The sequence below is a fragment of the Triplophysa dalaica genome, chromosome 19 (genome assembly GCF_015846415.1).
Source record: "Triplophysa dalaica isolate WHDGS20190420 chromosome 19, ASM1584641v1, whole genome shotgun sequence".
Classification (NCBI taxonomy): Eukaryota; Metazoa; Chordata; class Actinopteri; order Cypriniformes; family Nemacheilidae; genus Triplophysa; species Triplophysa dalaica.
In genome coordinates this window covers 2,939,684-2,962,346 of record NC_079560.1, presented here as the reverse complement: position 1 = coordinate 2,962,346, position 22,663 = coordinate 2,939,684, and the positions used below count along the sequence as shown (strand labels likewise).

At 38.9% G+C, this 22,663-nt stretch overlaps 1 protein-coding gene across 2 annotated transcripts in view; it reads left to right on the top strand.

The window, feature by feature from the left end:
- The window catches only part of col5a1 (procollagen, type V, alpha 1), a 67,658-nt gene that overhangs the window by 34,415 nt on the left and 10,580 nt on the right, over positions 1-22,663 (top strand). For both annotated transcript variants that reach the window (XM_056732040.1, XM_056732039.1), the window contains exons 8-54: positions 207-614; positions 1,251-1,307; positions 3,702-3,743; positions 4,182-4,244; positions 4,792-4,866; positions 5,910-5,996; positions 6,216-6,272; positions 6,371-6,424; positions 6,855-6,908; positions 7,012-7,065; positions 7,191-7,244; positions 7,398-7,451; positions 7,538-7,582; positions 8,148-8,201; positions 8,392-8,436; positions 8,513-8,566; positions 8,665-8,709; positions 8,850-8,903; positions 9,126-9,170; positions 9,283-9,336; positions 10,162-10,206; positions 10,577-10,630; positions 10,918-11,025; positions 11,282-11,335; positions 11,630-11,683; positions 13,037-13,081; positions 13,198-13,251; positions 13,651-13,695; positions 13,804-13,857; positions 13,960-14,013; positions 14,085-14,138; positions 15,691-15,798; positions 15,888-15,977; positions 16,282-16,335; positions 17,239-17,346; positions 17,463-17,570; positions 17,702-17,755; positions 18,016-18,069; positions 18,148-18,255; positions 19,462-19,515; positions 19,601-19,708; positions 21,562-21,615; positions 21,751-21,858; positions 22,129-22,182; positions 22,321-22,374; positions 22,472-22,525; positions 22,606-22,659. In XM_056732040.1, the coding sequence (XP_056588018.1) occupies positions 207-614; positions 1,251-1,307; positions 3,702-3,743; positions 4,182-4,244; positions 4,792-4,866; positions 5,910-5,996; positions 6,216-6,272; positions 6,371-6,424; positions 6,855-6,908; positions 7,012-7,065; positions 7,191-7,244; positions 7,398-7,451; positions 7,538-7,582; positions 8,148-8,201; positions 8,392-8,436; positions 8,513-8,566; positions 8,665-8,709; positions 8,850-8,903; positions 9,126-9,170; positions 9,283-9,336; positions 10,162-10,206; positions 10,577-10,630; positions 10,918-11,025; positions 11,282-11,335; positions 11,630-11,683; positions 13,037-13,081; positions 13,198-13,251; positions 13,651-13,695; positions 13,804-13,857; positions 13,960-14,013; positions 14,085-14,138; positions 15,691-15,798; positions 15,888-15,977; positions 16,282-16,335; positions 17,239-17,346; positions 17,463-17,570; positions 17,702-17,755; positions 18,016-18,069; positions 18,148-18,255; positions 19,462-19,515; positions 19,601-19,708; positions 21,562-21,615; positions 21,751-21,858; positions 22,129-22,182; positions 22,321-22,374; positions 22,472-22,525; positions 22,606-22,659 (3,300 nt within the window). The remainder of the gene's footprint in view (positions 1-206; positions 615-1,250; positions 1,308-3,701; positions 3,744-4,181; positions 4,245-4,791; positions 4,867-5,909; positions 5,997-6,215; positions 6,273-6,370; positions 6,425-6,854; positions 6,909-7,011; positions 7,066-7,190; positions 7,245-7,397; positions 7,452-7,537; positions 7,583-8,147; positions 8,202-8,391; positions 8,437-8,512; positions 8,567-8,664; positions 8,710-8,849; positions 8,904-9,125; positions 9,171-9,282; positions 9,337-10,161; positions 10,207-10,576; positions 10,631-10,917; positions 11,026-11,281; positions 11,336-11,629; positions 11,684-13,036; positions 13,082-13,197; positions 13,252-13,650; positions 13,696-13,803; positions 13,858-13,959; positions 14,014-14,084; positions 14,139-15,690; positions 15,799-15,887; positions 15,978-16,281; positions 16,336-17,238; positions 17,347-17,462; positions 17,571-17,701; positions 17,756-18,015; positions 18,070-18,147; positions 18,256-19,461; positions 19,516-19,600; positions 19,709-21,561; positions 21,616-21,750; positions 21,859-22,128; positions 22,183-22,320; positions 22,375-22,471; positions 22,526-22,605; positions 22,660-22,663) is intronic.

The following is a 22,663-nucleotide window of genomic DNA, read 5'->3' as shown; positions in this document are numbered from 1 at the left end:
AAAAATATATAACATGTTCTCCACATATAATATTCAAAATAATGAATAAGTTAAAACTTTCTGATTATTATTTCTGACTTGTGTTTTTATACAAATAGATTGACCCACACACACATAACACAATCGTTGTGGTATCCATACTTATACTAGATTATTATTTGCCTTCTGCATGTGAGTTTAACACGTTCACTTTGTGTTTTGTGCAGGCTGGTGGTTATGATGATAATTACGGTGAGGGTTATGATCTGACCTATGGAGAGGGTTACGGCGAAGGATATGGAGATTACACCGAGGGAGGAGGCGGCAGCAGCAGCAGCACCTCTGTTTCCGTCGGAGGCGGTTCTGTGTCTGTTGGAGGTGGATCTGTTTCTTCCAGTGGATCAGTAGCAGGGGGCGGGTCCACCAGTGCCGGCGCCAGCGCGGGGGCGGGGTCTGTTGCCACGGGAGCTGGACAAGGAGGAATCGGTGGAGAGTCCGTCGACATCGACAAGTTCGAGGAGGAGTCCATCACGGATTTCACTGACTCAGAGCTGGAGAAGATATACGACTATGACAACTTGTACACCGATGGCGAAAAAGCGCTTCCCGCGGAGACCGATGAGTCCTACGGCCAGGTAGTCATTAGTTTCCCACCATAGTGATCCGCGAGCTGGCTTTTTTAGCTTTCAAACTGGTTAAAAGTCCCCGAAGACATGACTACATTGTGGCCTTTAGTTCATGAGATATGGATGGATGGATGGAAAAAAGTCATCATTTGAATAAAACCGAATCATTTATTCATAATCATGTTGAAAAAAAAAATCCCCCATTCCTATTGTGGAATGTAAAAGAAGATATTTTGAGAAAGGTCTCAGTGCTTTGGTTTCAATACAATGAAAGTCTACGGGGGTCAGTGTTGTTTGGTTACCAATGTTATTTAAAATATCTTCTTTTGTGTTCTGTAACACAAAAGAAGGTCAAACAGGTTTGAAATGACACAGTGGTAAAAAAATGATGCAACATGATAATTTTTGATTAACATTCCCTTTGATACCTCTGTCCCTACGCTGGTACCAACCGGCAAGCATGGCTGGGGCAAAAACAAACGTTTCCGATTCAGCCTTCCCAAACTAAATTTTTCTGTAAGAAATATGCCAACACATAAAAGAATAAGGAAAAATTGATCTACGTTTCCAGTAATAATCCAAATGATGTTTAAGCTGATCTGCACACAGTCTGGATTCATTCACATCAAATGTGTGTTTTTAAAGGTGGATGGACTGAGAGGAGAGAAAGGCCAGAAGGGAGAGCCTGCTATCATCGAGCCTGTGAGTAACATTTTTTTATGACACGTTTACACTTCTAAGTGTTCAAAAACAGCTCTGGAGGTGATTGGCATAATAACAGATTGTATTGGCACCAGTGAGTTTTCGCAACTTTCTCTTGTTTATGTATCCATCTAGTTTTGTGTTCACGCACATGTTCAGGCATCTTCAAAATATCTTGCCACGGGCACCAGGAACAGCCGTGTTTTTAAGAGTAATCCAAAGTCGCTCCCGATCTGCATTTACATTCACATACATCACTCCAGTTTCAGAGTTTCCGACAGTGTGACTTCTATTCACTCAGCATCGCAGCTGTGTTCTCCATACGAAGCGTTACAATCATATTCACGTGATGGAAATCATCAGACTCTTTATGTTTTCTTTGCGTACACTCTGCACATTTCCACTTTTATGAACTGCTCACGTGGCTCTTGATGTTAAACAGCTGTGAGATTTTAAACAGATGTCACAATAATGTGTGTGTTTGGGCCTATATGTGTGTGTGTGTTCGTATTTCTGATTTGCTTAACAGCATGAGAGCATGGCAGGTCTTAGAGGACATCTGGGTTTATTTTGAATGATCTAAAAGTTGATGGACGTTACAGTATAGAAAGAGACCAGAGGATGGAGAGGATTTTTTAGGGTGAGAGAGGTCTTCAGATCAATAAGGAGGTCAGTATTATTTCAACGTCAGGTAAGAGTCAGATCAGCCCTGTTTCAAAGAGACAAACACACAGATCCCGACCAGTCGGGTTTGATGAAGGGAAACCATATGTTTTGGAGAGAAGAAACCTGTTCAAATCACATTTCTTTTTGCAAACTTTCACATTACAGTTTTTAAACAGACAGTGTCTACTTTGTATGTATTTTTGCTCTTCTTTTCCAAAACAAGGCGTCCTCTTCTTTGCAGAACGGTTTATTTTTGTTTGTTATCTTTCTAGCGAGTTTTTCCTCACTACTGTTTTCTTTATTTCATTCCCTGGAGTGCAGTAAGGCAGTATTCTTTAAAACAAGAATTATTGTGCTAAAGTACGAATACATTTGAATTGCATTTTTTTCTCTTCGGGTTTATACATCCAACATTATGTGTAGTCACTTATTTATTATGTAGTCTTTATTATATCACACATACTATATGGCCGCTCAAAAAAAATTGGATACAAAATCAAACCTCAGGAGTGACATCTGCAGGACAAGGCGGATTTTTATCTTTATGCACGTAATAGTAATCTTTATCAATATCTGGTATACAATATTTTCGTATATTACTAACACGCTCTTTAAATAACAAAAAAATATTGCGGCTTTTGATTTACACCAGGTTTTAGTTTAGACCAGACGATGACGAAAATGATCATTTTACCTAACCACTACCTATAAATACTAAATTCAGAAAAACTGAAAATAATTTTGAAACGGTCTCTTATTTTATGAATATCGATGTATTTCAGAAAGGGGGCCCCTTCACAAAAGTTGTCATATTCGAGGGTCCCTGGAATAATAAAGTTTGAAACCCCCTGCTCTAGATCTTTCGTAAGCCTGCTAAGTTCAAAGGCTCTTTGTGACTGCAGTTCATAATTCTTTGTTTTATTTAGGATAATTGCACTGTTGTGTTTGTGATGCAACTCATGCAAGCTGCACATTTCAATTAGCATTTGAACATAACTGATGCTATCCAGACAACATATCTTGTACAGTGGGTCACAGTTTATAGGGTGTGTGAACACTTCATACGTAAATCACATGCTTTGGTGGACTTTCTGTAATCAGTGAGGGATGAGAAGGCCAAACATAGAGCTTTCTTCATCACAAGAGTTTCCATGTGATTAGAAGGGGAAATCCAGTGAGTGTTTAAACTCTAGATAACCTTCTTTTACCATGGTAAAATGACTAATATAGTAATATGATTAACTAATATAGTATGCACCAAGTGTACTGTAATCATCAATGAAACCGTGTAGAAATGTTTTGTGATTGTCATAGAAATCAGTCATTTCCAAGTATCAAAATAAAAGTCTTACTATCATTACAGTACCCGCACAATGTGAATGCGCAAAAAGTGCAAAATATCTGCAGCTTTCTGGAATGTTCAGTCTGTGTAGAGGATCGTCTCAAATGTTTCATAAAAAGTCTGAGCCATGAGAAACAGATATCAGCACTTAAACAGACTTCCTCAGTCTGATGTTTGCTACAGTCATTACAGCGACCTACAGCTAAGAGACCAAACACACACACACACACCATTTCAATCTACAGACACATGCTTCGTAAACTAAGAAAGATGTAAAAAATAAATTAAATAAGGATGTTTAGGCTTGAACATCATCAGAGGTTTTATGGTCTCATCCTTTAAATTTCCAATTTGGAACATGTGTTAATATGTTTGTGTCCTTATAGGGGATGCTGGTCGAAGGACCACCTGGTCCAGAGGGTCCCACGGTAAGTCTACTTTTGTTTGTGTGTCCACATGTAATGTTTATGTGTTATTTAGTGTTTGCAAAACAATTTTAACTAGAGCCCAGGATCTATTTTGGCAAGTTGAGCATAATGTGGAGTTAAACTAGACTGAGTAAGACCAGTTTAGACCGGACTGGATTTTCTAGATGCTATAAGAAAATAAAACGAGATTATAAAATTGACACAATGATTTCATGTCATTAATATTCATGGGACAGTAATATTTGATGTTTATTCAGTTTCATTATTGATTTTCTGTACTTATATAAAGCAGATCTTGTGTCAGATGGATTGATCTGTAGGGCTACATACAGTAATGAAGTCCAACAGTGACATTACTAAGCTCACTGGACTAACACCCAGGTCTGTGTGTTGTGATGGATTTTGTGCGTTTCTTACAGTACCTTTGTGTCATTCTAGGGTCTCCCTGGTCCTCCAGGTTCGTCTGGACCCCCGGGAGGCTCCGGAGAGCCTGGTGAGAGGGTAGGTAACCGTGACAACAGTAACAAGCATAGATATGCATTCTGCAACACATTCGGCAAATTGTGTTCTGGAAAATGTCCAGATCTGCTGAATGGTTTACAGAGTGAATTGCTGGCTAAATTAAATCTGTAAAGAAATGTAAGGGTCATGTTTCTGTCCTAAAATCCAAAAGCGAACAGAATGCAAAATATATCAATTTAACAGTGTGATGCAGAAAAAAGAGCATATCATTTTAATGATATATTTGATTATTTATATGTTTTTTGTACAAAAAGTACATTTGTAACAGAATTGTTGGTGTAGGTACGCTACATTTGTGGCCCATGCTCTGTTGTAAGAACTTAAACAGTATATTTAACCCCCCCAAAATATGCAGTATTACTTTAATGTGAATTTGGGTGGGAAAATATGTCATGTAAAAGCGCCACAACAGAAAAAATCTAAAAGTAAACTTCATCATATGTGTGTATTTTCAGTCTATGGATTGAAACATATTTTCATGATGCCTTTTTAATGCATTACCCACAATGCTTTGGTGTTTTGAAAGGGTCTTCCTGGTCGATCTGGTCTACCTGGTGCTGATGGTCTTCCAGGACCTCCAGGGACTGTTCTGATGTTGCCTGTAAGTAATTCTGAGCAGAGTTATCAGTTAAACTCTCACATTTCATTATAATGAAAAATGATGACAGATTTGTTGAAATGGCACACGTCACATCTAGGGACTCATCTTTTAGCGTGACGCAGGTGAATTCATATAGATACATCATTCCAATCAAACTATTATTGTCAAGCTGCTGAATTATTGTCTGTCCCCCTTTTATCGCTAGAGAATAAGTTATTCACAGCTATTCTCTGTTTCGGATTGAATGTGGACCGTATAATGTGAACCAAGTGCTTCAACACTGATCATAATGTCAGAGTCACAGAAACGTAATGTCCCTTTGCTGCTATAATCTTCTCGATCAATCACAGGCTGGTTTAGTCTACTTTTCCAAATTTCCTCTTTCCCAGCTGTTACTTCAATATATTTTACCGCACAGATTCTGATACTGAAACGTGTATAAACATCGCAGTGCATTTCAGTAGACTGTTATTCTGGCGTGTTTCCATGTCGAGCACAGATGTTCTTGAACAACACTCGAAAAATCATCATGTCTGTGCTGTTTTGTACATTCTCAAGATGGCTTAAAACGGTTTAAAATAAGACAAAACACGCATTGAAATAAGCTAAAACGACCACAAATCAAGATGTCTTAGTCTTTGGTTATCTTGTTACAAATAAACCTCTTTTTAGTTATTTTGAGCTCTGTAATATTTCATTGGGTAAAATCTGTAAATCTACGAATATTGTTATGGACAGTGAACAGGCCTTGAAGTCAAAAAGATTTATATTGCATTTCAACCAGCATTTCTGCTCATAAACGTGTAGTGACAGTGTTGAGCCACCAGATGGCGTCACTGAATAATTTGACTCACACATGCAGACATAAATATCTGGTTACTCAATGTCGGTTTAAACTGCCAAAGATATTTAAGCTCACAATCACAATTGTTTTCTATACTATTTCACACACATAGTTCATGGAGGTACTGTTTTTAAGTCTTTGTTTATTTTTAATCTTACACTCTTCATCTGATGTGTTATGGATGTGTGTCTCTCTGTAGTTCCGCATGAGTTCCGGAGGAGACTCGAAGGGTCCTGCTGCTTCTGCTCAAGAGGCTCAAATGCAAGCCATCATGCAGCAGGCCAGGGTATGACGCGCACACAAACACACTTTTAAAGACTTTTACACTGTATGGACTGCATTCTATCCCTTAAAACTCACCCAAACCTTTCTACGTTTGTATATATTTTTGTTATGTATATTTATATTATACAAATAGACATAATTTAGTTTGTTTAACTGTTATAAGAAATTTTGTTGTTGTGATGAAGATGACCCACACTAATTTGTCTGTCTTTCTATAAAGCTGGCAATGAGAGGTCCAACCGGACCAATGGGATTGACGGGCCGTTCCGGTCCTCTGGTATGACTATGTGTCTGTCTGTCGAAATGTGTCTAAAACAGCTTTTTTTTACTTTGTCATTTTGATATATGTAATAAAAATGTGCTTTTTGTTCCCAGGGTCCTCCTGGTGTGGCTGGACTGAAAGGAGAGTCTGGAGAGGCAGGACCTCAGGTAAGGCCATCATAAAATTTCCTAAAATGTATTTATGCCACGCAGACATAATCGACAGGACCTCTTTTGTACAGATTATAGGGGACCCTGGAGAACAAAACCAGTCTTATGGGTACATCTTTTGAAATTGAGATTTACAATCACACGAAAGCTGAAAAATACACTTTCCATTGGTGATTGTTAGGCTAAAAAAAAATTTAGATATACCTTTAAAGTTGTTGAGGCGCTGTAGCAGGCCATTGCTAAGAAGAAACAGGTTTGTTTTAACGCTGTCTATCTTTTGACCCATACAATGTTTTTTCTGCTTTTGCCACAAATATTCCCGTGCTTTAAAACTGGTTTTGCGGTCCAGGCTCACTTAGGTGACAATAAGCTCTAAAACCGATAAAAATGCAGCATAGAGCTGTTCTGATGTCTGGATATGTTTCAGGGTACCCGTGGTCCAACGGGATCCCTAGGTCCACCTGGAAAGCCAGGTAGAAGGGTAAGCTTACATCCGTCTAAAAACTACCAGACCATAAACTGAGTCTCAGATGAAGTATCAATATTGAAATGATTGAATAATGTTTTCTGTGTTTCTTCTTTAGGGTCGATCCGGATCAGATGGAGCCAGAGGAATGCCCGGACAGACCGGACCGAAGGTAAACTTGAACTGTTTATTGTAAACCTGTTATGGGGTTTAATTCCCTTACAAAAAATTTGGCTGTCAAATGAATTGTTTTAAATCACAGTTAAACTGTTTTCACACAATCTATGTGCTTCACAGGGTGACAGAGGATTCGACGGTCTAGCTGGTTTGCCCGGTGAAAAGGGCCACAGGGTAAACACTTCTGCTTGTTAACAGCTTAAAATAAAACAACTTGTGAATGTATGAGGGTGTCACTCGGAAGGACCTGTTACTATTGTAAGACATTTCTTTGATATCTTTCATGAATGTGAAGTAATAATAAGTGCGCCTTTGTGGTTATTCTAGGGTGAGTCTGGCCCTCAAGGACCACCAGGACCTTCAGGAGAGGATGGAGAAAGAGTACGATATCTTGTTGTTTTATTTGAATCATTTACATTGTATTCACCATTCATGTTATTTGTATAAAAATATTTCTGGTATTTCAGGGCGATGATGGCGAGGTCGGACCCAGGGGTCTCCCTGGAGAGTCGGTGAGTTTGTCTTTTCCTTTGTTTTTTTCAGCATGATCCCTATCCTCCGTCAATCGTTATAGATAATAGACAGGTTCATCATATTCGTGGGTTATTCAAATGTCCCAAAGTTTTCAATCTAGAAGTTATGAGATACAAAGTGAGAAAAACAGTAAGAGATATAAGTTGGGGAGCAAAAAGGCCAAGACAGAGAAGAAAGCAGGTTTAGTCAATTCACGCACTACAGTAGATAGAATATTGCAGTTTTAGATCCTGTTCACCAGGGGGCGCTCCACGTTCACCATTCAGATCAAATGAGCATTTCTATTTTTCTGGTATGATGGTGCATTCTGATTTTCCACATTCCACATTAAAGACGTTTTTTACTATTATCTAATTTAGTTTGATAACACTGTTGTTATGTTACGTCATTTTTAAAATGAGAAAAATTGCATGTGGTTTTTCTTCATAAGCCCCACTTTTAGTCCCTTGTGTTCCAGCCCGAATGAATCATGTATAATTAGGGCATTTGAACAATGGCATTTATAAATGAGTAAACACAGTCACGGCTCTTTCTCTTCGTCAGGGTCCTCGTGGTTTGCTGGGCCCCAAAGGACCCCAGGGACCCCCAGGAGTTCCTGTGAGTACAAACTTTCTCTGAATCAATTCATTAGATTCATTGTGTTTTAAGAGCTTTCATGTAGTTTATTCTATCGCTTACTTAATTAATTGCCTTCGTTTTCATTAAAAAAAATCTATTAAAGCTAGAAAGGAGACGGTCATATTAATTTTGATTGATTCTGATTTGATTTATTGCTCTTTATCTGCAGGGTGTGACTGGAATGGACGGTCATCCAGGACCTAAAGGAAACATTGTAAGTGTAATACACGCACAAAGTTTTTATTAACAAACGCACACATATTATTCATTTTTCTTTTTTCAAACATCAGGGACCTCAAGGTGAGCCCGGCCCACCTGGACAGCAAGGCAATCCCGGAGCTCAGGTAAACAGATCACGCCCACTTTCACCCCATCTAACCCGCCCCCGGTTTATTTCCTCCAACCAAAATGCTTTAACTCCATCCTCTCCATCCTTCCGCAGGGACTTTCAGGTCCTCAGGGAGCAATTGGACCTCCAGGAGAGAAGGTGAAGATACATTTGCATTAATGCATTTTATTCTGTCTGCTTGCGTGTTTCCTGAGGATCAAACCCATGAACTATAGAAGCACTTACATAGATAAAAGCTGGATGTGGGTAATGGGATATGTTGGTTTTCCTCTCATTAGGGCCCCACTGGAAAGCCGGGTTTAGCGGGAATGCCAGGAGCCGACGGACCTCCGGTGAGACCTAGAAATACACCAATTTACACGCGCAAACACACTCAACCTCAATTCTTCATGCACATCATAGAGATTTAATGCTTATTGTGTTTATAATCATAGCAATCGCGGTCTCATTTCCAGCTTCACAGATGCACATTGTTCAGATTCGCTCATCTCGTCTCGTTGCATCTCTAATTATTATGATTTAACTGGCAATGTCTCTTTGTCATCTGAACTCAGGGTCACCCTGGAAAAGAAGGGCCTTCCGGAGAGAAAGGACACTTGGTACATATATTAATCCTTAGTGCCTTTTCTAATGACAATTCTCTTTTACAAATGTAAATTCAGACTTTGTGAGTTAAATGAAGTATATAAAGTTTCTTTTTGTGTTTTTCAGGGACCAATTGGTTCTCAGGGCCCGATTGGGTATCCTGGATCTAGAGGTGTAAAGGTGGGTGTTGTAAATCCTCATTTGCATCTTACTAGTCATAGCAGAAGTCATGAATCCGGTCATTTGTGGATATTAGTGTAATTCTGACGTTGTGTGGTTAAGATGTTAATGTTTTAACATTCATGTGCGATGCATGTTTGTGGTTGCAGCATAGTTATAGTTTTGATTTTAGTTTTATTTTGTTGTATTAATGTTTCAAATATGCTTTTTATTTAAAGTTTTATTTCAGACTTTGAGGCCCAGTTTCACAGACAAGGCTTAAGACTAGTCGCAGACTAAAATGAATGTGTGACCTGCCTTAACTTAATATAACTTGCCCAAAAATATCTTAAAATATATGAGTTGCATTGTTTTGTGTCAAGACGCACACCAGTAACGTTTTCTTCTAAAGTATTTTTATAAAAGGGAAATAAACATCTTAATTTAACCAAAGCATACTGGCTTAAACTAAGCCATGTTTATGAAACCTGGCCTATGTTTTTATATTAATTTTAGTTAAAGTTTTAGCAATTTTGCTGTATGCTTTTGTCTTTTTATAATTTATTTGTTGATTTGTTATGTTGCTTTATAAGATTATGAATTTTTTATTTCAGTTTTTGTTTATTATTATAATTATAGTGCTCAGTTTATTTTTTAGGCAACATGTCAATTAAAATAGTCAACTAAAATAACCTTGGGTTGCATCTTACATTTTTGTATTGTGTAGTATAAACAACATGTTTCAGATCATTTGTGAGGTTACATATCCGTTACATTGTTGCCTTGGAAGCATGTCGACTTGGTAGGCAGCTTACTCTTTCTTATATCTCTTTGTTATATCCGCAGGGTGCTGATGGAGTCCGTGGGCTGAAAGGACACAAGGGTGACAAGGTAATTTTAGTGTGTGTGTGTACGTGTGTTAGTGTTATTTTTAGTGTCTGTATAGATATAAGCCGTTGTGTGTGTGTGAGACGGCTAATGCACTCTTCCTGTGCCATTAATCTTTCATTTCTGCATCTGAATATGGAAGCCATACAATTCTCTTGAGATGGATGTTTAGAACCCTATCGCTCTGGTCGTTAAAAAAGTTTTATCCTGGCAGAAAAAAAACATAAAATCAGACCGCAAACAGCACAAATAGCAGTTGCCATGGAGATCGGTACCTCTGCATTTGTCAAAAAAAAACTGGTATTATATGTGAAAGAATCTTTATAGGTGTCTCTGTGTCAAATATTAATCTCAACATCTCTTTTTCTTTTAGGGAGAAGATGGTTTTCCTGGATTTAAGGGAGATATGGGCATCAAAGGAGATCGGGTGAGATTTTTACCACCTTTTTATCAATTCTCACTTATTTGTAGGTAAAGAGGTTTGGTTCTATTAAGACTGAACCGATCGATCATTTGCTGTTATTTGTTTTGGGGGTGTTTATTTCTTGGTCTTTTACGATATTCACACTAAATCGAAAAGTATACAACTAGCGATTTGTTCTGTTTTTTTCGCCTCTAAAGATCACTTTTAATATTAAACTCCTTCCTGCCTCGATTCTTAAAGTATTGAAGTAGAAAGTTCACTTGGTTTTGACCTTTTGTTTGGTTGTTTAGGGAGAACTTGGACCTGCTGGGCCCAGAGGTGAGGATGGACCGGAAGGACCCAAAGGAAGAGGCGGTCTCCCTGGAGACCCCGGACCCCTCGGGTCGTCAGGAGAGAAGGTGAGTTTGACACAGATTTTTTAAGGATACCTTAAGGACACCATCTAGAACCATTAATAATTTTCGACATTTTATGAAATATGCATATCATTCAGTACCTTGGAAAATCAAACTACTTAAGTACTGCCTGATTTTAACACTGCAGTGTTTCATTTATAGTGCTTTTATGTTAAATAACAAGAAAAACTGTTTTTATTTGTCCGTAACCTTTATCCGCTATTATCTTGACAAATTAAATTGTGTGTTTTTGTTTTAGGGTAAGCTTGGTGTGCCAGGGTTGCCCGGTTATCCAGGAAGACAAGGCCCCAAGGTAAATATACTAGATTGCCTGTGATTACCCAGCATGCAAAGCGAGTATTGATATTGGTACAAGGGTGTGTGTGCGCAAGCATTAGAGTGGAGTTGGAAGGCAGACATGTTTGAACTTTTTGATCAAAGCTAAGTGGATTTACCCATAATGCCATCTGGTGTTAGCTTTCCGTCTGACCGTGACCCAGCATGCACTGCTGTAACAGCACTTTTCTTCTCTTCTCCTCCTTATATCCCTCTCTCTCTATGCTTTGATGGACTTGTGACTTAATCTCTCTCTCTCTTTTCATTGCAGGGTTCTCAGGGATTCCAGGGATTCCAAGGAACCAGTGGAGAGAAAGGCACAAGGGTGTGTAAAAGGAAAAAATATGTTCTCCACCGCTTTCTTTTTGCTATCCCCATATTCTCCCATGATGTGTTTTGCTATTTTCGTCTTGTTGTTATAATTTTTGCTTGTTTTGCAGTATAAACGAAAAAAAAGACCCATGCATCGTAATGCTAAATACTGAACAACTGTTATAAACATAACTCATTAGATTTAATTGGATTTAAAGGAACAGTTCACCGGAAAATGAAAATTCTGTGTTCATTTGCTCACCCTCAAGTTGTTTCAAATCGATATACGTTTCTGACGAACACATTCATCATTTGAATATATTTGGATAAATGTTAGCCACTGACTTTCCTGGCCCACCATTGAATACCATAATAAGGAAAATGAGATATTTTGAAAAATGTAGTAAAGCAAACAGTTCTGGGGCACCTTTGACTACCATTGTCATTTTTCCTAATATGAAAGTCAATGGTTGCCAAGAACTGTTTGGTTGCAAGCATTCTTCCAGATATCTTTGTTAGTGTACATCAGAACAAAGACATTTATAAAGATTTGAAACAACTCCAAGGCGAGTAAATGATGACAGAATTTTTATTTTTGGGTAAACTGTAATGTAGATTCATCGCCAGCGTCCGCTTTCAACTGAAATCAATATTTAACATCCATTTACATCCTTATCCCTTTTAGCATCTTACTTAGACTAGCTTAAAGTCCTCACTAAGAAATATAGTTCCAGCTGGATTTTGATTGTCTGTTTTATGAAAGTGAGTTAATGATGTCTGAATTGTGTGTGCTGTCCTTTTGAAACTCTTCAGCACATTGTAATGGATGTTCAGGAGTGTTTTCTAACAGCTTTGTGAGCTGCAGTGTGTGTGTGTTTGTGTAGTCATGCCTGCTATCAAAGCCATTATGAGCAACAAAAAGCGGGGAAAGTCTGAGAGTGAACTCTCTTCTCTGACTGCATGCTTTATGGGATGTACATCAGCACATTTAAGCCGAGAGCAGCACCGCCTGCCCGCCTGCCATTAGAAAGACATTGCACTTCCATAAACACATTATAATAAAAAAAAACCTGTATTCTCTTAGGCCATCACACACACACGTTCAGTTCTTAGCTCCACGGATAATTCAGTTAATCTCAATATTTTCTATCAGGCTGAAGGAAGTTGTTGCATGTGGTTTTGTTTCAATTAAGCAAATATTTTTTTATTGCTGAAATGTCTCCAAAGAGAAATTGAACAGGAAGTGTTGAGAAATATGATATTTAACGTGTATTCAAATGACGGTGAATGCTTGACTAACAGGAAACTGACGAATAAAATGACGATCTGAAAAAAGTTTAATCATATATTTTTATCTTGTGCATAGGGGACACCAGGTAAGCCGGGACCCCGGGGACAGAGAGGACCTACGGTAAGACGACAAAGAAAAGACAAAAACAAACGATTGATGCGGTTAAGAACACCACACAGCACTGCTTTACGTACAGCGCTTTCTCACACAGACCTCTTATCATTTTGTCTCTTTAGGGACCTCGAGGAGAAAGAGGCCCGAGGGGACCTACAGGAAAAGCAGGACCAAAGGTGAGTCTGTCTGTTCTGTATCCCACAATGCAATGGGATCAACCTGCCATATACCTTTTTTCCGTTAAACACACAAACGTCTTCGTTTGGAGACTTTCCGCTAATGCACTCAAAAGCATCTCAGGCTTCATTACTGGAAATTGTAAACGTCTGTCATCATTTGTGGTGCCATGAATACTAAGAGCTGATTCGTCAGTTTGAGTAGCAGCTTATGGTCCTTCTATCACATTATAAAGCAATGTTTCTCTCCAGCACTCAGCTGAAACAAATTGAACAGATATGTCCTCAAGGACTCAAACAAATTATTAAGCAGCACATTTGCATGGACGTTTTGCGCTTCAATTACAAACATTTCAAGTGCTCAGTTTGGTTTTCACCCTTTTGATTTTTTCTCCACAGGGCAACTCAGGAAGCGATGGCCCCCCAGGACCACCCGGTGAACGGGTACGGTATAATGATCGTCGAATCTTTTCTCTTTGTGTTGTAATGGATTCAAAGTATTGATTTATGAAGAAGGAGATGTTTAACAACCATAAATGTCATCTCTTACAGGGTCTGATGGGACCGCAGGGACCTACTGGATTCCCCGGACCCAAGGGTCCACCTGTATGTGCCAACAAGAAAAGAAATCAATTATGAGAATCAATTGTTTCTGTACCTATCACACATCTTCATCCTCTCATCCGTCCTGTTTTCTCTTGATTTCAGGGACCTCCCGGAAAGGATGGGCTCCCCGGACACCCCGGCCAGAGAGGAGAAACTGTGAGTGATGTTTAATATCACCTCACATGTCGTTTAGACACCTATAAAGACTTACATGATCCTTTTTTTAGGGTTTCCAAGGCAAAACTGGACCACCCGGACCCCCAGGTGTTGTCGGACCTCAGGTGAGTGGATGCGGACGGCCTTAAAATGAAACTCGTATCTCTCAGTGCGGTTCAGTTTAACTTCTCTTTTTACTAGAAATACTCATTTATATTTTGCAGAAGATTATATTTGCATAAATAATGAGTTTAAAAGTCATAAAGCAATTGCTAAAGCAGGCATTGTGTCTGCTATATAGGCAAACAGCACCCGTATTCTCTAGTTTGCTTTGCTCTTGGTCTTTTGTTTATTAAATGCATTTTTAATATGCTTTTACAACACGTTGCAGCTTTATTACTGTATCGACGATAAAGACAGGGATGCATTTAAGATCCACCAAAATAAAACATCATGAAGCATTTTCTTTTGCACTCAGAGAAGAGCACACACACACTTCACAGGTAAAGGCCAAAGAAGCATCATTCATATTCATGAATCCATACCCCGCCATCACCTGCTCATTTGATTATCTTAAAGGTGTCTGTCCTAAGGTTAATATTGGGGACTCATAATGGTTCCATTAGGCCACGTACGGGCCATTTGTCAGGCTGTACACATTTTTCTCCTGACATGCTTTTGTTTACGCGGTTAGATGATGGTGCTTGGCGGGTAATGAAATATTCATAAGCAATCATGATATTCTAGTTTTTATGCAAGTGTTGAGATGGGCACAGGTTCAAACACCCACACAACCACCCACACACAGACACATATGGATTTTTAAGCGCACATGTTCTATCATGCGTATGGATACAAATAACATGATTATGTCTCTCATTGTTGCACAAACATATTTACATATCCACCGATGTTTTTGAAGCACCTGCGGACTCTTCATTTTCTGGACTTTTCAATTGCTCTACCCGACTAAAAACTGTCTCTCCGACTTTTGATTTTGGTTAAATATGAACAAATATGAACCAAAAATCAAGTTCAGCCTCAGAGGACCACGGTACTTTAGAGTTAGCCTATATAAACTTGCACCTAGCTAATATTTAATTAGTTTGTTTTTATATTTATTTTAGTTATTAGGAATTTCGCTGTGTTTTTTTATAAGTTTGTAACTATTTTATTTGATATTATTTTTTCTTTTTCAGTTAATTTAGTGACTCAAGCTAAACAAAAATTCTAAAAAGTGCAAAAACAATAAACTGGAATCATTTTAAGTTTTTCAAATAAAATTTGGTTAAATATTGTATGATATTTTCAATGTATATGTATAAAAAATACATTTGGTTTACATAAAGATACATAAAACTACTTTACATAATAAGCTATAACTGTAACTGAATGTAAACTTTGTAGTGCACTAAAATGTAAGTAAAAATCTGTAGTACACACACATTTACTTAAATAAATGCATACATTTTAATCATACGCGTTAGGTTTACTAAAACGTCTGGCAATAAATTGCCAATATGACATTGCACAGATTTATTCACATTACGTCCAGTATATTAAATCAAACTCAATCTGTGTGAATTTACAAATAAAATAGATAGAAAAAATAGAAATAACCCATCTAGTGTTTAATTATACGATTACTCATAAATCCGTCTCTCCCTCTCTGTTCAGGGACCAACTGGTGAGACAGGACCAATGGGAGAGCGAGGCCACCCTGGACCCCCAGGACCACCCGGTGAACAGGGTCTACCTGGACCTGCAGGCAAAGAGGGAGCGAAGGTACGAACAACACCGTCCATCCATCCATAGGTCAAATCTCAATGTCAATGAAAACATTTAACACAATGACCCCTTCTGTATGATCACAGGGAGATCCAGGTCCGGCAGGTCCAACGGGTAAGGACGGACCTCCAGGGCTACGAGGATTCCCAGGCGAGCGAGGTTTACCAGGTCCCATGGTGGGTACTGCATATGAAACCTGCACATAAATAATTCCACATTTTTACTTTCTAAGTAGTCAGATATCTCATTTTATTGCCTGGCAGATGAATCATTTCTTAATTACATTGAAGGAGGAATCTAGGAAACTTTATATAATAGACACTCGAGAGTTCTCCAAGCTTTTTGTTTTTAACCTGGAGCTTTTAAAGTTTGTTGTCAGATATAAGTAGAACATCCCTTGTGTAACCATTAAAAGTGTGGTACAGGCACATATGAAGAAATGTGTGTGTTCATTCAGTAGTTTTGTGTTTCTCTTTGCAGGGATCAGCAGGTTTGAAGGGAGGTGAAGGACCCCCTGGTCCTCCCGGACCTGCTGTAAGTACACATAGTCTGTCTTTTTTTGTTTATCTTTTCACCGTTGCTTGTTATTCACCTGGTTTACCTTGTCTTTTCTCTTTTTTATTGTTATGCTCCAAACACTGGCTTTTCAGTGAGTATAGTGGTTTCAGTGCAGACAGATGTATGATATAGATGATATACTGCATATCTACACTTCCAGTCAAAGGTTTGGACACGTATGACTGATTTTGTATCGGTCATAATATCCAAAACCTTAATTGCATACATTTTACATAAAAAATAAGATTCTACTATTATTTCACAATAGAAAGAAATATATAAAAGATGGAGTTGGTAACCTTTGACTGTGAAGTGTTTGTTAAACTATCAATCCAACCTCTGTCTTTTACTCTCTCTCTCACCCCGTCTCTCTCTCCATTTTGTTTTGTCGTGCATTATCTGCATGACAAAAACTGTACATTTGAATTATTGACAAAGAATTCATGTGTCCAAGTAATGTGTACAAATAAAAATCACGTTTAAAAAAATAAAGTGTAAATATGCCGTGTAAACATATTAAATCACAAAATAAAGAAGTAGTATAAGTTATACAATTTAGCTACATGTGATGGAAGATCAAGGTCTCTCTCTCTCTGCACTCTTGATATCAAGGCTATTAATATTTAGATGTACTGATATTTTATATAATGTCAACATATGCATAGCTGCCTAATCCATAATTCCCACACTCAGCATTTATTTCTGCATTAAAAGCTTGTGTTTTTTATCTGCACGCTGCGCTGTCGACTCTCCATGTGAATTTTTCTAAAACAAATGAATAATTAATCAAAACAGACAATTGATGGATGAGGACCATGTGCGAGTCCTTGCCGTTCTGCTGTAATGTTTACATTTTAATAATAACATTTTTTCTCTCAGGGTTCTCCTGGTGAACGTGGTCCGGCTGGCCCAGCTGGTCCCACTGGCCTGCATGGCCGACCTGGACCGCAGGGACCCCCAGGCCCCGCTGGAGAGAAAGGTGGACCTGTGAGTACCCTACCGATCCACGACCTGTCCTCATGAAAGATCTCTCTTTAGTTGAGTTAAGCAGTCCTGAACTTTAACCTCTCTCTCTCTCTCTCTGTCTCTCTCTCTCATATCAGGGTGAGAAAGGACCTCAAGGCCCAGCTGGTAGAGATGGTATTCAGGGACCCGTGGGACTTCCGGGTCCGGCTGGACCCATCGGATCTCCGGGAGAAGATGGTGATAAGGTACAGAAGAAAATCTTTTTTGTGGGAGGAGTATAATACAACACTCCACAAAAACTGTTCTGTTTCTTCCATTGTTTTCTTTTAACATTGTGACTATTTGCATATATGTAAATGCTGTATTCTTGTGACAGGGAGAGATCGGAGAACCAGGACAGAAGGGAAGCAAAGGTGACAAGGGCGAGCAGGTGAGTCACTCTGAATATACGGTTCACATTTACATCCCAATTGACATCGAAGGTGCAATTTATTCAACGAAGGCCTGCAAGGATTCATCTTTCTCTTTGTGTGTTCATCTCAGATAAATCTCTCATGACAAGCGTTCTTTGTTTAGTTTTCCCAGGGTGCGTTTATGAATAAACATGTTGTCTTTGTTATGAAAATCAACGAGTAATCATCGCTACTTGATTCTTTCTCTTTGTTCTCTATTCCTCTCATTCTGTTTCAGGGTCCTCCGGGGCCAACCGGTCCTCAGGGGCCTGTGGGTCAGCCCGGTCCTTCTGTAAGTATTCTGATGTGTACTCTTTCTTATGTCTTCCTGTGATGAAGACGGTGGTAGTGATGTCACTTCCTCATGCAGGGTGCAGATGGAGAGCCCGGTCCCAGAGGTCAACAAGGTCTGTTTGGGCAAAAGGGAGATGAGGGTGCACGAGGTTTCCCGGGACCACCCGGACCCGTCGGCCTTCAGGTGAGATGACAAGCGCACAGAATTTTAGATTTATAACGTACATTTAATATTCCAGTTTTGGCTTGTTTAATTTAGTCTTAAAGGATGGTATTTTTAACTTGACCTTTTTTTTATCGTCTTTAACTTTTAATGCACAAAAGTATGTTAGACCTCACATTCCTCGTTGCAAGCGACAGAAATGTTGTTATTGTTATTTTGCAAAAGCGCTTTGATCTCAGTAACAGCGCAGCTTTAAAAAGGATGAGGGGAGGGTTTGTAGACAGCAACAAAAACACTGCCAGAGCGCTAATACCTGAGAAGTTAAAACAAAAATTTAAACAAAAATGTAAAAAGAAATCGTCATTGTCTCTAGTTTGGGGTTGATGTACGTTTGGGTAAGTTTGACCTAAGGAAATGTGAGATTTGGCAAAGAAACACAATATGATCAGATCAGTTTGTTCCAGCAGTCAAAATCCAGTATGCCGTATTTATATCCGTTGCTATGGTAATGATGTAGGTGTCAGTATGATGCCCAAAATGTCTTCCTTCGCAACGATGGGAAAATAAACATTTTTGCAAAGAATACACAATACACAGAATGCAAGAAAACCCCCAAAAAAGAAAGATCGCAGATAAGAATTCTTTTAACATCTGAATAATTTATCCAAGATATCAATGAGATTGAATGGAGAGCAAATGAAAACTTGCTTCAGTATTCAGCATCTCACATATTTCTCCTGAGAAAGAGAGTCAGAAATCTCACGAATGACTCAGTAGAGTTACAGAAGAGATGTCAACAATGTTTCAAACTGAGCTCAGATTTGTCAAGTCTTCAATCAAAAGTCAATATTATCGAAGATCATAAACATTTCTCATCAAATTTACCCAAATTTTGATAATAATACCTCTACATAATATCCCTCCTCAGAAATTTTAGAAGAAACCTCTTAGACACCTGAATGAAACACAACTGAACTTTTCACTTTATAGCTTTATATTCTTAGATTTTTGGGAGTGGGTGAAGTGAATTAGTGGATGATTTTACATTCACAACACATAATATGATGAAAAACTACTTGTGCAGGTAAGACGGAGAACAATTTCTGAAAATTTGATTCTAGACAGATTTCCAACCACCTTTAAATATACTTGGGATCAGGTTTGTGAAAATTAGATTTTGTGTGCTTTAGTACATGTTTTAAACTGGTTTTAATGGGTTGTGCGCAGGGTTTGCCTGGACCCTCCGGTGAGAAAGGAGAGACCGGTGATGTCGGTCAAATGGTACGTTTTATTTCAATCTATAAAGTAATAATAAGGTGAAATGAGATTCATTTCATTTCAAAGTAACTCACTCTGTTCTTCTCAGGGTCCCCCTGGCCCACCCGGTCCCAGAGGCCCCTCAGGACCCCCAGGAGCTGACGGACCACAGGGTCCTCCGGGAGGTATTGGAAACCCAGGAGCGGTGGGAGAGAAGGTACAGAAAAATCTCCTCATCCTTTGCCTGACTCACTGTCTCGCTCCGAACACACTTTTAATTTCATTTTAATTAAAAACTGACAGATCTGATGAAGAAGGTGTCGGTAATGTTCCCAGTGTGGTTTCAGTGTGTGTTTGCGTGTTTGTGTTCCGGATTCGCAGGGTAAAACCTGTGTTTGTGTGTTTTTACTCAAATGTGCCGTCTGAGAATTTATCCAGCGTCACACACCAGCATTGTTTCCGCGTGAGTTTGTTGCATTCAGGATGTCTTCACGGCCGACAGGGCGTGTGATGCCAAGGTCTCTACTGTAGCCTTTTACAAAGTAAGCAGGCGTGCGATGCCCTGTGCTTTAAATCAGTTCCGATTTGAAAAGTCATATCATGTGTCTGTGAATCGCATACAACACACAAGTGCGTTCGCATCATTGCGCCCGGTCAACCCGAGCAGCATGCGCTGTCAAGATTATTGAATGCGACTGTTCAGTCACAGAACCAAAGAGCCATTTGAGTCCCCAGAGGAGTTTTGATGACCCGGGAAAACAGAGAGAAGAGACTGCCACAGAAACAGATCGAGATGATAGAATAAGAGCTTGAGACTGTGTTAACAGCTGCTGGAGAAGATTTACCTCTTACACAGACAAGCCACTTATCCTGCTACCACACACACACACACACTCACACACCAACACACACTCTTCTACAGCCCATCTAAAAGTACAGACTCACCACTTGAAACAAAAGTAAGGTATAAAGAGAGAGAGAGACTGTCAGGTTAAACTAATGTGGTTTCTTCACATCCTGTTCGAAGGTGTTGTGGGGTTTTGGGTATTGAAGTTAGCAAATACATTCCCATTATGATCCAGTTGATCACTTAGCAAAATAATTTTTGAACTTATATTATGTTATATATGTGACCCTGGACAACAAAACTAGTCGATATTGAGATTTTACCGTCATCTGAAGGCTAAATAAATAAGCTTTCCATTGATGTGCGTTTGTAAGGATATGACAATATTTGGGAGAGACACAACTATTTAAAATTCTGTAATCTGAGGTTGTAAAAATCTAAATATTGAGAAAATCGCCTTCCTAAGCATAGTATATTACTCATATAAAAATATGTTTTGATATTTTTACGGTAGGAAAGAAGAATCTATCATTTTGACCCATACAATGTATTTTTTGGCTATTACTAAAAATGTTCTTGCGCTACTTAAAGCTGGTTTAGTGGTCACGTTTGTAATTATAAATTTACAAATATTACTGTTGTGTTCCTTAAAAGTGAATACCACTTTTTTTTACTTGTTTTTAACGTATTTGAGGTCTGAAAATATCGATCATCTTTTCTGTATTTTTGACCTGCTTCTCCAGTTTTCACATTCTGCAAATAAATGCAAATAGAAACAATATTTTTATTTGAAATTTGGGAGAAATGTTGTAACTAGTTCACAGAATGAAAAGAATATATCATTTTTCCTAAACTCATAGTAACTTCAGAAAAACTGAAAATAATGTGGTGTCTTAATTATATATATTGGATTTAGTGGTTGGTTCAGTGTGATTGGTCACTTGTTCCTCAATGTGTCCAGTCGATTGCGGTATGTTAAAATGTGGATGATGTGCAGATTGTGATTCTGTAAGAGATTTCCAAAGTGCGGCGGTTCTGCTGACGTGACAGTGAATAATGATGCTGACATACTGCTCTGTCCAGTGAAGAAAACTCTGCAGTGTTGAAGAAAAAAGTGTGTGTGTGCGTGTGTGTGCTCATGTGTAGAACTGACCTTGCTGTATAGTTCAGTCACTTTGTTCTCGTTTCATTTACATCTTTCACCCATCTCCTTTTCTCTGTAGGGTGACTCTGGTGAGGCAGGAGAACCGGGTACACAGGGAGACATTGGCCCGCCGGTATGACAACATTTTTTTTGACTTTTAAAACCTCATAAAACCCTCCTTATCATTTTATTCTGTCCTAAAGTTATTGATAAATAAAGAGACATAAATGTTTATATGGTATAATGCACATGTGTGTGTTTGTTTCAGGGTCCAAGAGGTGAAAGAGGAGAGAAGGGAGAAGGTGGACCTGCAGGTTCTGCTGGCCCCCCTGGTCCAAAAGGACCACCTGGAGATGACGGTCCTAAAGGAAGTCCTGTAAGTTAGACCACGTTCACCTGTTCTACAGTAAATACATAAACTCAACGCTCTGTTCTTCTGATTTTTATTATGTTCCTTAAAGAAAGAAAGAAAAACAACTTGCTTATTACAGAATTCCAACCGGTCAGCAGTGACACGTAACAGATTCCTTTAGCTATTTAAGCAAAGAGTCTAATATGTCAAATCACATCTGCGAACATATTTGAGAAATGTCCATGTTGCTGTATTCAGTATGTAATGACTCCAATGTTTTGGTTTGATTTCCAGGGTCCGAGTGGTTTCCCCGGTGATCCTGGTCCTCCTGGAGAGCCTGGGCCTTCTGTAAGTGTTACAACATCTTGAAGTGATTTTAATGTTGAAAACTCATGTAAATATGACTGTCTGGACATTAGAAGGAAGCTATAAGTGGAGGTAATATACAGGAAATGACATCACTCAGGCCATCTCTTTCTTCCACAGGGTTTGGATGGTGCTCCTGGTGACAAGGGAGATGACGGAGAGGCTGGTCAGGCTGTGCGTATCTTTTAAATCAGCCAATCTGGCTGCTTTTTGGTGCATGCCTAAATGTGTTTTATTTTATCAACATGCTGTTTGTTTGTGTTTGGTGTAGGGTTCTCCTGGACCAACTGGTGAAACTGGCCCCACCGGTCCTCCAGGAAAGAGAGTGAGTACCTCTCGCATTAAGCTGTTATTTAGATGCAGAGAATCATATAAGAGCTGGATTCATAATTCATTTTTCTTCAGGGACCTCATGGACCTGCTGGACCTGAAGGAAGACTGGGAGAGAAGGGCGCCAAGGTAG